The sequence below is a fragment of the Cibotium barometz genome, chromosome 15 (assembly GCF_041138505.1).
Source record: "Cibotium barometz isolate CiBa-2024 chromosome 15, ASM4113850v1, whole genome shotgun sequence".
NCBI classification, from domain to species: Eukaryota; Viridiplantae; Streptophyta; class Polypodiopsida; order Cyatheales; family Cibotiaceae; genus Cibotium; species Cibotium barometz.
In genome coordinates this window covers 11,162,086-11,177,454 of record NC_141060.1, presented here as the reverse complement: position 1 = coordinate 11,177,454, position 15,369 = coordinate 11,162,086, and the positions used below count along the sequence as shown (strand labels likewise).

At 41.0% G+C, this 15,369-nt stretch overlaps 1 protein-coding gene across 1 annotated transcript; it reads left to right on the top strand.

The window, feature by feature from the left end:
- Positions 1–2,704: 2,704 nt before the first annotated feature.
- LOC147630969 (uncharacterized) lies at positions 2,705–3,975 on the top strand. The gene has a single exon (XM_086809003.1). It carries the CDS (start codon positions 2,873–2,875, stop codon positions 3,821–3,823), a length of 951 nt encoding a protein of 316 aa, XP_086665129.1. The 5' UTR covers positions 2,705–2,872; the 3' UTR covers positions 3,824–3,975.
- Positions 3,976–15,369: the final 11,394 nt, after the last annotated feature.

Sequence of the window (15,369 nt, the reverse complement as noted above, 5' to 3'; positions counted from 1 at the left end):
GTTTAGAATACGAATGGTCATCCCAACGGTTTTCTTGGAATACGAAAGGCCAACAGTTTCGGGAAAATGAAAAGACAAAAAAATCGAAATATGAAAGGTCAAAAGTTTTCGGAATCCGAAAGGTCAAAAGATTTTCCGGAATTCGAAAAGCCAAAAGGTTTCGGTAAAGCCAAAAGCCAAAAGGTTTCCCGGAAGATGAAAAGCCAACAGGCACCAAGAAAAAATTTCCAAAAATTTTTAGATAATTTTCTTTTCTCAGATTTCAAATTTTCTCCCACATTCTGAAAATGATGAGAAAATTTCTCAAGTTAAGGACAAAGTAGTGGACTTAATTGCAATTTAACGAGTCGATGGTTTTATTGATGAATTGTCTAAGCGTGTCTTGCTAAAGGAAGTACGGAAGGGTACGAACACTATTCGCTTACTTTGTGCCTACACCTCGGAGAACAAGCAAGGCCCATAGTAGTAGAGATGTTGGTTTTCGTATTTCTGTATTTGGAAGGTGTACGTGAATGAACTTGGTTTTATTTTCAGTTTAAACCAATAACCCCAATGTAGAGGATGTGATAATGGTTTTCGCATTTCTGTATTTGAAAGGTGTACATCAATGAACTTGATTTTATTTTCAATTTGAACCAATAACCCTAATGTAGAGGATGTGATGTTGACATGTCTTTATGTGTTCACTTCCGCCGAAGTAATTATGTCATGTTGCTCTAACTTGCTTCACCCCTCTCTCTTCATGGAGGGGAGCTTGGAATTTCAATAATTTGAAGATGTACATTAAAAAACTAGGTTTTATTCTGAGTTTAAACCAATAACCTCAATTGTAGGCCCTCTCTATCTTGGGTAGGGGGAATCTTTTTGGAGTCCGCTCGCCCAATTCCCAAAAGCGCTCGCTCGAAAATGCTCGCAAAAAAAAATGTCCTAGTTAATGTCCACACTTGCTAGTTAAAACTTAAAAAAGAAAGTGAATCATCAAGCTATGCAAAGATATATGAGAATACTAGCAAGTAAGCGAGAGTAAAGAAGAGACAGAGCTCACTTGAATTCTAATGCAAGGGAATGAATGTGTATTACTGAATGTCAAAATTAACTTATATATAAATAATGTTCACTTAGCCAGATAAAACTTAAAAAAAAAGTCCTTGTCCACTATTCTTAGCCTTAAAGGAAGTATATACATAAAGTTTTGTGATTTTGATATTTGGTACTAAGCTCAAGGTAACGTTGCTACATAAAGTCCAGTGCATCCTACCAAGAATAAGCTTTCATCAAATGTAAGTAAGATGGCAAAGCACTTTACTATAAGATGGAAAAGTGAAACCATGTTAACTGACAAAGTGATTAATAATATTTAATGAATAAAATTTTCTAACAAGGTTGTATTTTCATGTTCCTTACAAGAAGAAATGTCAGCAAATTGTGTTTGAGCTTTTCCATTTAGACAAGCTCCCACTCAAAATAAATCTAGATTCACGTGGGTGGTGAGATGATTTGGTGTTTGTGCTTTACCATAAAATGAGACCCTACACAACACGTTAAGAAGCTAGTGTGAAGCTCAAAACGCATTATATTTTCAAATACATATTTTTGAATAGGGATACAGAGAAAAAGAAGGCATTTAATGAGTTTATGCTAATAAAGTTCTTGTCCTTACTAATATTCTACTCCGTCAATGTGTGTGTCATTTAATGAGTTTATGATGATACAGTTCTTGTCCTCACTAATATTCTACTCCATCAATCAGTGTTCGAGAAACTCTTTTTAGTGAACCTTACATGAATCCTTTTTGCCCATGGTTGAGCAAAAAATTACCATTTTGAGCAAGCATTTTCTTTATGTTTTCTTCAGAATATAAATAAGTCTTCAAACTTTTGAAGAAGTTTTTTTTTTCTTTTCCCATAATTTTAAAAAGTTTTTTTCTAAAGTTGAACAAGTTCTAGGCTAAAACGAACCTATCTTTTCCCAAACCCTGCCATCAATGCGTGTTAGTCATTAGTGCCATGATCATTACAAGCAAGAGTTAACTATAACTCATCACTTCAGCTTGATGATAAGACGACATGTTGGTCGAATGGCTCTTTCATTGTTTCAACCTACAGAGCAAGAGTTGGCAACTTCTTGAGACGACATGTAGGAGCACAATGATTGGAGATTTCGATGAAGTTGGATGATAGGAGGTGGTTTCGGAGGTCCATTTGCATCCCATATGCTGTTATGGGCTTGACCTCACACAAATTTCGATTAAAGTTTTAAAAAACCTTCGCTTCTAATGTTAATCCCCAAAAATCCATCATCCCAACCAGTGCTAGAATTTGAAGGTTGCAGTACCCTTCCAAGGGGATCAAAACGGGACCAAAACTTTCACAGGAAGGGTGAAAAAACAATTACCCTTCAAAAGAAGAGAAGGGCTTTGGAAAATTTAGTTATATGCCCTTCCAATCTCTTCATAAAGAAGAGCTAGTGAAAGGAAAAGCCCTTCAAAAGAAAAAATAGGGTGCCCTTCAAATTCTAGGCCTGATCCCAACTAATTATTTAATTGAATTTATTTCTTCACTCGTTATATATATATTATAGTCGCCTATTTTGGGGTTGAATTATGACGGTTGACAGCGGTGGTTCGTGCCTCCTCAAGCTTCGTCTCTCTCATTCTCTGCTATGAAAATGAAGCTGCACGTGCGGCCTTCGCAATTGCATCAAGGATCCACTTACGGCAGGGGTGAAATAATCAGAGGCTAATTTGATCAAGGCCTTGCAAGCATGCAGCTCCAGTACCATAGCCATGAAAGCTCTTAAACCTTATGGTATAAATGCTCATGTAATATTAACCTTCGATTAAGCCCAGCGTCTACTGACGCGCATATCGGCCATGGATGCATCAAAGCCTTCTTCAGGCCTACGGCATGTCGACCTCAACACGAACCTCTCTTGCCTGACAAACTCTCGCTTGGGCAAAGTCACATACCTTTCGGACCCAAAAGGCTCAGCGTCAAAGCAAGCTTATGAAGCAGACTGCAGCGCCATCAATATCACAGATGGCCTCTCCATTCAGCCTTTAGTGAAGAAACATGCGTGGGCTTGTGTGGGCTTCTTCATAGCCATATCCGGCTTTTTCATGCTGCTGCCAAAGAGAAAAACAACAAAAGCAATAACACCACAAGTGAACCAGAACAAGGCAACCAGCACAGATGCAGAAACGATAAATATATACAAAGGGAAGTCTTCTCTAATGATAAATGCAAATGTGCGCAACCCTATGCAGCCTGAGTGTGTTATTAGGGATACTAGTGATAATCTAATCCACACACTTGTAGCAGACACTGAAATCATAGACAGATCAGCTCCGCTCACTCTCTTCTCCAGCCTTACTTGCCCAGTCCCTGAAACTGTTAGAAGATCAGTCTCATGGTCGGAGCCCTACCTCAATAAAGAACAGTTGGAACCCTACACTTCTAGCTATGAGCAGCAAATTATAGAAGAGTCTTTGAAGTCTTATAACCACGTTGTTTCTTTAGCATCCACTTCCCCATCCAAAGACAAAGTTTCTATTATTGGCCTACCTTCCAAAGTAGACAATACTATCCCAGTAGCTGAGTCTTCATCATCCACTTATCAAAGGCCCCTACCATCTCCCAAATTGGAAGCCCTAGATAGCTGTAAATGCCACGGTTTGAGTTGGACCCAAGTGAGAATAGACCTCTTCTTATTGCTCTGCATATTAAGCTTCCTCTTCTACTTCTTCTACTTCAGGAAAGGCACGCCTAAGGAGATTGAGATCCAACAAACTAGGCCTTTCTCTGTGTACAGGTTGTTCCCTTAGAAGAACAACTTCCAATTATATATATGATGAACCCCACAATGCTTAAACCATTTTAGCAGTGTTTTCCAGTGACACACTTTTGACTACATGTACCCTTAAGATTGTAGCTCTCTCTACAAGTAAGCATGTGACCTACTTGAGAACAACTTATCTCCCACAATACCAACCCCAATCATACATTTTCCCACTGACACTCTCACCCCCAAGGAGTTGCCGACACCCCACCTATCACCACCAAGGCCAATTCAAGAGGTGCGTCCAATTCAACCTAGAGATGACATTTAGCCTTTTATTGACGACCCTGTTCTTGAGTCTTTATCATGTGCAGAGTATGAAGGTTTTAATCAGAGCTAGCAATCCATTGTTGAAGGAGGTCCGACAATGTAGAATTTGGTATCGACAATAATCATTAGTTTATTACTATCTTGGCGTCGACGATAATCAGCAGTTTGTTACTGTCTGCCAACCCAGCGATGGAAATTCCACAAGATCAAACCCCGACGGAAGCCAGGAGTGCACCTTCTGTGTTGTGATATTAGATCTTTTCCAGTGCTTGGCTTACACCTTTGCATATAGCCAGGCCTGTTTACAGAGATTGCAAGGCCACAAAGGTGCTTTTGAATTCCCCCCATAATGTATTTCATTTTCTTAGTTAGTTGATGATGAAGACTAGCATTCTTTACCAAATTATCTTTTTTATTGTTTTAGAGACTTTTGTGTAAAGTTTAATTTATAAAGTTTTAGATATACTCTTTTAAGAAAATGGTCACCACAAGATAGTAGTCCAAATATAACACTAATTCCCAAGTTAAAAACATATTTTTTTCATGTTCATTATGCGAAGTTCACGTAGGTCATTGGGTACTTTTTGTCTTTCTTTAAAAAATGCTTATTTTTTTCGTTCAAAACACCTTAAATATTTTCTTGAGCATGCTACCAATACAATATTTATTTCCCCTATAGATAAACTTTATGCATGTACTTTGTATATGTTGAAAATAAATGGGCTGTCGAATTACTAATAAATTCCCTTAAGGGAGTAATACAATATTTATTTCCCCTATAGATAAACTATATGCATGTACTTTGTAAATGTTGAAAATAAATGGTCCAATGAATAATGGATAAATTCCCTTAACTAAATGGACCCCGGACCCCCCACATGGTCATAAAGTTTGGTCACCACATCGCAGCATGTTTGGGTTAGCAATTAGAGGCCAGTGCGGATTTTTCAAGTCTCTTAGTGCTCAACAGGCCATGAAAAATCCCGCTCTTCCCCATGCCATTGTACCCAAATATGCCCCAATGGTGACCAAACTTTGCGAGCATGTGGGGGGGTCCCCCTCCCAAGCTTGCAAAGTTTGGTCACCATCGAAGTAGCATGTTTGGGTTATCAACAATTAGTGCCCAATACGGATTTATCAAGTCTCTTAGTGCTCAAAAGGCCATGGCAAATCCTGCTCTTCTCCATGCCATCATACCCAAACATGCTCCGATGGTGACCAAACTTTGTGAGCATGTGGGGGGAGGGGGGTATGTTTTGGTTATCAATTAGAACCCGGTGGGGATTTTTCAAGTTTCTTAGTCCTCAAGAAGCCATAGAAAATCCCACTCTTCCCCATGGCATCGTACCCAAACATGCTCCGATGGTGACCAAACTTTGCGAGCAAGTGGGGAGGCCCCCCCCACACACACATGCTCGCAAAGCTGGGTCACCATCAGAGTTGCTTTGGGTTATCAATTAGAACCCAGTGTGGATTTTTCAAGTCTCTTGGTGTTCCAGAGGTCATGGAAAATCCTACTCTTCCCAATGCGATCGTATCCAAACATGCTCCAACGGTGACCAAAGTGTGGGAGAAGCATGTGGGGAGGACCCCCCAACATGCTCGCAAAATTTGTCACCATTGGATGATTTTTGGGTTATCAATTATAGTGCCCAGTGTGTGGATTTATCAAATCTCTCAGTGCTTGAGAGGCCATAGAAAACATGCTTCGATGATGACGAAACTTTGCGAGCATGTGGGGAGGGTCCCCCCCACATGCTCATAAAGTTTGGTCACCATTGGAGCATGTTTGGGTTATCAATTAGAACCCAATGTAGATTTTTCAAGTCTCTCAGTGCTCAAGAGGCCATGGAAACGTCCTCTCTTCCCCATCCCATCGAACCCAAACATGCTCTAATGGTCACCAAACCTTGCGAGCATGTGGGGGGTCCCCCCCCCACATACTCACAAAGTTTGGTCACCATGTGATGATGTTTGGGTTATGAATTAGCACCCAGTGTAGATTTATCAAGTCTCTCAGTGCTTAAGAGGCCATGGAAAATCCCTCTCTTCCCCATGCCATTGTACCCAAACATGCTCCTATGGTAATCAAACTTTGTGAGTATGTGCAGAGGGACCCCCCCACACGCTCCAAAAGTATGGTCACCATTGGAGCATGTTTGGGTACGATGGCATGGGGAAGAGAGGGATTTTCCATGGCCTCTCGAGCACTGGGAGACTTGAAAAATTTGCACTATGTTGTAATTGATAACCTAAACATGCTCCGATAGTGACCAAATAGCACGAGCATTTGGGGGGGGGACCCTCCCCACATGCTCACAAAGTTTATCACCATCAGAGCATGTTTGGGTACGATGGTGTGGAAAAGAGCAAGATTTTCCATGGCCTCTCGAGCACTAAGAGATTTGAAAAATCCGCACTAGGTTTTGATTGATAACCCAAACATGCTCCGATGATGGTGACCAAACTTTGCGGGCATGGGGGGGGACCTTTGCAGGCATGTGGGGGGGTCCCCCCCCCACATGCCCGCAAAGTTTGGTGACCATCAGAGCATGTTTGGGTTATTATGGCATGGGGAAGAGCAGGATTTTCAATGGCCTCTCGAGCATTGAGAGACTTGAAAAATCCACATTGGGCACTAATTGATAACCCAAACATTATCCAATGTTGACCAAAATTTGTGAGCATGTGGGTTCCCCCCCCCCCCCCCCCCGCATGCTCGCAAAGTTTGGTCACAATCGGAGCATGTTTGGGTATGATGGGATGGGGAAGAGTGGGATTTTCCATGGCCTCTCGAGCACTGAGCACTTGATAAATCTACAGTTGCACTAATTGATAACCCAAACATCATTCAATAATGACCAAGCTTTGCGAGCATGTGGGATGGGACCCTCCCCACATGATCTCCCAAAGTTTGGTCACCATCGGAGCATGTTTGGGTACGATGGCATTGGGAAGAGAGGGATTTTCCATGACCTCTTGAGCACTAAGAGACTTGAAAAATCCGCACTCGGATCTAATTGATAACCCAAACATAATCTGATAGTGACAAAACTTTGCGAGACTTTGGGGAGGGGACCCTCCCCACATGCTCACAAATTTTGGTCACCATTGGAGCATGTTTGGGTACGTTGGCATGGAGAAGAGCGGGATTTTCTATGGCCTCTCAAGAACTAAGAGACTTGAAAAATCCGCATCTATTCTAATTGATAACCCAAACATGCTCTGATGGTGACCAAACTTTGCAAGCATGTGGGGGGACCCTCCCCACATGGTGGTCACCATCGATGTATGTTTGGGTACAATGATGTGGGAAAGAGCTGGATTTTTTATGGCCTCTTGAGCAATAATAGACTTGAAAAATCCACATTAAGGGCACACACTGGAGCAAACCCTAATGTATTAGTCAAACCCTAACCATAGAGGGAAGCCATGTCCCCATCTCACACAATGTATGAAAGCCATAATCCAAAAGCTACAACACACTACTTGTGTTGTGTCCACACACAGCTAACCCTAGCTACTGTCCACACACTATGACAAGCTGGATGCGGTCATTTATGTCTCACACATGCTACTGCCTAACACGCCAGCACATAGTGCAACTGGCACAAGCTAACATTGAGCTTGAATCTCAACATCCCCTCTCAAGGTCATGATGTACTGCCATAGATAAAGATGTAGATGAGATTGGGCTATCAAAGCTCTCAACACTCCCCCTCAAGCTCATCCCATGTACTCCCAACATAGTACGGAAGTACTCAAACTTCTCCGTGTCGGCCACCTGATCTTCAGTCTTCACATACTGTGAATTCATTGTACCATCCAACACTTTGTCTGTGACAAAATGATAGTGGACCTCTATATGTTTGGTCCATGCATGAAAGACTGGATTCTTGGCCAACTGTATGCTGCTCATATTGTCACAATGAATGACAACCTTGCCATCAATAGGCTCACCCAAATCAGCCATCAGCCAAGAGACTCTTTAACCATACTCCTTCACATGCAGCTATGGCTGCACCCCTGTACTCAGCCTCTGTACTAGATAAAGCAATAGTAGGTTGCTTCTTACTACTCCAACTCACCAGTGCACTTCCAAATGTAAAGGCATAACCACTATGGACCTCCTGTCATACAAGCTACCTGTCCAATCTACGTCTGTGTAACCGTGTACATCCAAGCCTTTACCATGCTCATAAAGAAGACCATAATGTGCAGTGGTCTTTACATAGCACATAATGCGTCTCATTGCATCGAAATGAGGTTTTCTAGGGCTTTGCATAAATTGGCTTACTAGCCACACAGCATAACTCAGATCCGGTCATGTGATAGTCATATAAATAAGACTGCCAACCATCTTTCTATACATAGATGGATCATCCAACGCTTCACCAAAATCAGCCCACAGCTTCACATTATGCTCCAAAGGTGTACTCATTGGCTTACACCCTGTCATCCCATATTTTGCCAACATATCCAATGCATATTGGCGTTGCACTAACCATGTCCCTGCATGGTCTTTGATCACTTCAATCCCAAGAAAATATCTCAATTCACCCAGGTCTTTCATATCAAACTGCCCACTCAATGCCTTCTTGACATGCATAACATTTATAGCATGATCTCCTGTGATAATCAAGTCATCCACATAGATGACAAGCAAGACAATCCCATGATCTGTTTTCTTCACATAGAGTGAAGAATCTGCTGAAGAAACCTGAAATCCAATGGAGATAAGATATCGGCTTATCTTATCACTCCAAGCACAAGGTGCTTGCTTTAAACCATATAATGCTTTCTTTAACCTGCATACATGAGTGGGGCACCTTGGGTGTACATATCCTTCTGGCTATGCCATATAAACTTCCTCTTGTAAATCACCATTTAGAAATGCATTTTTCACATCCATTTGATGCATTTCCCAACCATGTGCTGCAGCCATAGCAATGACTACTCTCACTATTCCCATATTTGCAACTGGACTAAATGTTTCATCATAGTCCAAGCCTTGGGTTTGTGCATAACCCTTAGCTACCAATCACGCTTTATGGTGCTCAATGGAACCATCTGATTTGCATTTCACCTTATAAACCCATTTGCAACCAATGACATTCTTGCCTTGTGGTAAGGCAACCAAGTCCCAAGTTTCATTATGGACCAATGCGTCCATCTCAACATCCATTGCCTTCTCCCATACATGCTTCCTAATAGCTTCTGTATAGCATGTAGGTTCCACATGCTTCACCAAAGAGTTCATATATGCGTAATGCATAGCAAAGTCACGATATGTCAACCTGTCAATTAGATACCCGACCCTTTGGGATATCCGCAATGCATGCGGATCTCTCTGAACACCTATCACTCTAGCATGTGGAGGCACATATCTATCATGCCTTGCACCTGGTGTGCGTAAAACTGGTATGCCAAGTTTCTCATCCAAACTTTCTGAGCTTGATGACTCATAACCTGTAATGCCAATTCCTTCAACCTTCTTTTTTCCTTTATGCACACAGCACTACTCCCAGTGCTCACACTCTCATGTCTCAAGCATCCTGACCATGGATGTATAGTGCTCACAGACTCTACTAGCCCAAACATAGAAATAGAACTTGTTTGTGTGGCAAGTTCACATGCACATCAACATCAATGGAATCAATGACACCCTCATCCTTTGCCTTGTACACCAACTAGCAAGTTCATCAAACACCACATCTTGTGAAATAACCACTTGCCTAGTATATGGATTGTAACATTTATATGCCTTGTGATCCTGTGCATACCCAACAAAAATGCACTTTTCTGCCTTAGGATCTAGCTTCTTTCTTCTCTCATCTGGCACATACACATAAGCTATGCTACCAAACACTTTGAGGTGTCCAATGTTTGGCCTAAAACCTGTAAGACGCATCTCTGGCATACTTCCATGTATGGCAGCTATGGGTGTCTTATTAAATACATACACCACTGTGGCACACGCTTCTGCCCAATAATAGTCTGGCATGCTCTTTTCATTTAGCATTGCCCTAGCCACATCATCAATGACTCTATTTTTCCTCTCAGCATTTTGCTGAGGTGTGTACCTGCAAGTTAGCTGCCTTCTTATGCCATTCTTTCTCAAGAAGTTCTCAAAAGCATGTGAGGTGTATTCACCACCTCCATCTGTCCTTAAACATTTTATCCAAGAGCTATACTGCTTCTCTACAAAAGCTTTGAAGTTCATAAACTTTCCCAACACTTCACTCTTCTCTTTGAGAAAGTAAATCCAAGCCATTTTGCTGAAATCATCAATGAATACATGCTACCTTTAATGGATGGATTTTGTGCAGGACCCCATACATCACTATGAACAATCTCAAGTGGCCTGCTACTCATGTTGCCTTCTTTAGGAAATGGCAACCTTGATTGCTTTCCAAACTAGCAAGCATCATATACATGTATATTCCCATCATACTTGAATCTAGGTAGCCCACCAACAATGCCTCATAACCCTGCATGTCCTTTAACTTTTGTATGTTCACATGTCCAATCTTTTTATGCCACATTTCAATGTCTTGTACCACATTTCGGCTTTTAGAGAGCATAGCTGATTTCAACTTAGGAATCCTAGCATCCAATTTAAATAACCAGCCTTCTTTCTTGCCTTTGGCAATGACTCTACATCCATTTTTGAAATCCTCAACGAAGCAACCATGCTCGTTGAAACAAACCTGTAAACGTTTCTCAACCATTTGACCAACTGAGGCCAAACTCTTTGTAATAGAAGGCACATATAAGACGTCTGACATAGACTTCATTTCACCATTGTGCATCACCAATGGTACACTCCCAATGTGAGTGATAGCATGCTGAGAATCATCACCTGTCTCCACATAGCCTTTCACATCCATTGGCTTCATATGTTCAAACCATTTGCCATGACAAGTCATATGTTTTGATGCTCCAGAGTCCATATACCAAGTGTCATCACTGTCACCATGTGTCATCATAGATCCCACGACATGTTTCATGGGCAAACAAGTGATTTACACTACCATCATGACTACTTGATGCAAAATTTCCACCATTTGCATAATTTCCACCATTTTGTGTAAAATTTCCACTATTTGCATAATTTCCACCATGTTGTGCTCTACCCCCTCTCAAATCATTTTGTTTGTGGTAACATTCACGTGCCATACGACCAAACTTTCCACAGTAATGGCATCCCACATTTTGCATAGATGCTTGCTGGCCTTGCCAATGTCCTCTTCCACGAGGATTACCTCTACCTCTTTGAGGTGTATATCCACGACCACCTCTAGCACCATATGAAGGCTGAAAATTGTGTTGTGGTAACCTATCCTACCATCCATGACCTCGTGATGCAAATCTCCCCCTGCCTCTAAATCCCCTTTGTGAATATAGAAAACCTGATTCCTGCCATGATCATCATGGCTGAAAAGAGTCACTGAGTTTGATTTCCTCAACAAGCAAGAGTGAAACCAACTCATCAAAATCTAGTAAACCTGTACTCCGAACAGAGATAGATGTATCAAAAGACTTGTACTCCTTGCCAAGACCACGCAAGGCAATGTCTACCAAATCATCATCAAGCATGGGGGCATTGATAGTTGCTAATGCATCTGCATACTTCTTAATCTCTTGTACATAATCATGAATACTTCTTCCTTTCCGCTTCACATTCTGAACCTGTTGTCTTAACTGAGACTTACGAGCACTAGTATCTGTATCAAACAACTTTACCAAAGTATCCCATGCTTTTGTAACTTTACCAAAGCATCCGAGATACATATAGACAAGTAATGCAAAACTTTGTATGCTCTCTCTGACTATTGTTTATGAGCTACAACTTGTTGTTATGTAGGTTGTAAGGATAGATCTGGCTCTGGCTCCGCACCTGTAACAAGATTCCAAAATCCTTTTCCTTTCAAAAAGCTTTTGATCCTGTACTTCCATGCCTGGAAGTTCTTTCTATCCAACTTCTCACCCACAATCTATACTGGGTTGCCTGACATATTTGCTCAATGCAAATGCACCTTCGGTACACGTCCAATCTTGTAAATGAGCCAAAAATCAGTAAAACCAGTAGGAAAAAGCTCTAATTTCTTCAATTCTTATCCAAATTGAGGGACCAGGTATTCATTAGCTTAGCAATGAATGTCTACTAACTCCATGTAAAATGAATTAGACCAATTGTAAAAGTTAAGGGAGTATTTAGTCGATTAACGACCCTCTGTTTCACTAATCACAGTTTATAGTATTCTTAATCAGCTCATAATTGGCTCCCAAGTGCATAATTGCTCCAACAAACCACATAGCATCCTTCTCCTTTGTATCACAGTATTGCTAAGAGAATTATGAAGATAATCAACCATCCAAGCTTCAATTAGACCTCAACCATGCAAGAAGAGGTAAATTCTGCCTTGTTTTAGCCACCAGGCTATGCCACTTGCAACAATTAGGGGGATGATGCTATATGGGAGTTCCCAACACCCTAGGCATGCACCCAAGCCATCAATCTGATGATTTTTGCAAAAAATCGGCTCCAATTAAATGAGCCTCTATTCACAGTTTTTGTGAGGGCTTCAAAATAGTATTTTTCCAATCACTTCAAGTCATCACACTTGCTCCAAATTCACTCTAGGGCTTGCACATGAGTTGCCAACACATTCCCATTGCCAGATACATGAATCTTTGCTAGATTTTCAACCATTTGTATCATACATTCACCACTATCAAGCTTCAATGAAGAGCTTGCAAAACAGAAATTTTTCTTTGCTTTGGGCAACTAGAATCTGATATTGTTTGTGATTTTGCACCTGCAATCTGCTCAAGGATGTTGAATTTTCCTTACCCGATAGGCCAAGCTCTCAAATTTGATGAAAATCGGTGTGCTCCAAGCTTCACTGCTCCAATGGCAAGCTTCACAGCTTCTTCTCCCTCTTCTCTCACTCACTCATAAACCCTAATAGAGAGCACCAGGCTCTAATACCATGATGAAAAACAGGTAGAGGGAGAGCAGACACACACACAAGAGCAAACCCTAACCATAGAGGGAAGCTATGTCCCCATCTCACACAATGCATAAAGCCATAATCCAAAAGCTACAACACACTACTTGTGTTGTGTCCACACATAGCTAACCGTAGCTACTGTCCACACACTATGACCAGCTGGACGAGGTCATTTATGTCTCACACATGGTACTACCTAACACACCAGCACATAGTGCAACTTGCACAAGCTGACATCGATCTTGAATCTCAACAAAAGTTATATAAATTTACTCACATTTAGTGTACTTGTCCAAATAACTAATTTCTTAATCCCTTACTTCATTGATGATCATAATTTCTCCCAAAGTTGCTAACTTTTAAGCGAATTTTGGCAGTTTTATAGTCTTGTAGTAAAATGCTCATAACTTTTCGCTCAGTTGCCCATTTTTGAAAGTTTTTATATGGGCGCGAAGCTCTCTTCAAGCTCTACGCACCTATGTAATCCTCTTTTACATAGTCTATAGGGATTTAAAACTGCAATTCTCTGTGTATCTCTGTTTTTATAGACTTTTGGCCATTCTTTCTTCTTAATAATGATTAATTCCTCTTAATCTCTTATCAAAAGGCCAATCCCATGTGTCTTATCCTCTTGTAAGTGATTGCTATATTCATTTGGCCATTATTTCTTCTTAATAATAATTAATTTCTCTTAATCTCTTATCAAAAGGCCAATCCCATGTGTCTTATCCTCTTGTAAGTGATTGCTATATTCATTTGCTTTAATATGTTCCGAGTAAATCGTCCAATTCGAACGGATGAACCTTACCAATATTCCCCGTATGTTTCCGTTCACATAATCTTGAGTCGGAAGATTTTCTTCCAACAAAGAATCGCCCTCTTGTTTGGACCTGCAAGACTGGCAGAAATTCTTGCTTCTCCAGAGCCTTTTATCTTTCCTTCCATGAATTATGATCTCACCTTTGATGTGTATATCTTTATCTTAACCTAGGGAGAGAAAGGGAGGTGAGGAGGCTGTGAGGTTTCATACAAGTGTGTTTTGATTCTAAGAAGTGACCGAAGTCCAAACCCCAACTTCGTGTCACATCTCTTTTCGTGGAGACGGCGGGCAGGTTTTACTTAGAATTATTCTATTTTAACCTCAAGGTCCTGCATGATTAAAGAAAAGTTATTTTGAAAAAAAGTAAATTTTCCTTGTTGCTACTCATCTTTTGGTGCAAGATGTTCAACATTCCGGTGTTCCAAGGATCGGAATGAGAAGACCCGAGGAGTTATCTCCGAGAGTTTAACCGAGCATGCCGCTTGACAGGTTGGTCTATGAAGGAGAGGGCAGAAATACTTCCAGATTTCTTGGAGGGTGTGGCCTTAACTTGGCATGAGGCTTTGCTAGAGGAGTCCAAGAATGATTGGGAAAGGTTGACCAAAGCAATGAAGGAGAGATTTGGGACAATGGAGTCACCAAATGATTTACTATTGTAATTGGATCAAATTTTTCAAAAGGAAGGAGAGTCAGTTTCTGCCTTTTCAGTGAGGTGTAAAGCCTTATTCATCAAATATCAACAAGCTGCTTTACATATTGTTGCTTCTTCTTCTTCACCTTCTATGGAAGATTCAAAGAGTTCTTTAGCAATGGAGCACCTTAAGATGAGCAAGTTTATCAGGGCTTTGGATCCCCGCTTGCATGGAAAAGTTCTTAGCAAAGATCCCACTAATTTTAAAGAGGCTCTTCGTATTGCTTTGAAGAAGGAGGCCACTCTTCATATTGAGTCCACATTCCAATCTTCTCCGAGTGTGCCGACCCCACCACGAGTAGAGATAGCCTCAACATCTCAGGCACAAGCTCCATCCTTGGATCATAACATTGCACAACTTATGGCAGAATTTGCTGATTTGAAGTTACACTTAGTCAATGCAAGGCCACCTAGGGTTCCATGAGCTGAGGATAAACCTAGGGATAGAAGTAGTGTCACATGCTATGAATGTCAAGAGAAGGGGCACTATCGCACTGAGTGTCCAAAATTGAGAAAAAGAGAGGATAAAAGTTTAGCACTCTTAGAGGAAACATGCTCAAAAGAAGAAGAGGAAACATTGATGCCATTAATGGCAAAAAGGGGTCGTAAAACTAGGAGCCAAGAAGAAGAAGAACAAGAAGATAAATCTGAAGAAGAGGAGAAAAATAAGAAGAAGAAGAAGTCGTCTAGGAGAAAAATTGGACAATCTGACTTTTCTCTTGGACAAGGATCTC

What these genes read in the sequence shown, in the direction of transcription:
- LOC147630969 (XM_086809003.1), top strand. Translation starts at nt 2,873, where the DNA reads ATGGATGCATCAAAGCCTTCTTCAGGCCTACGGCATGTCGACCTCAAC.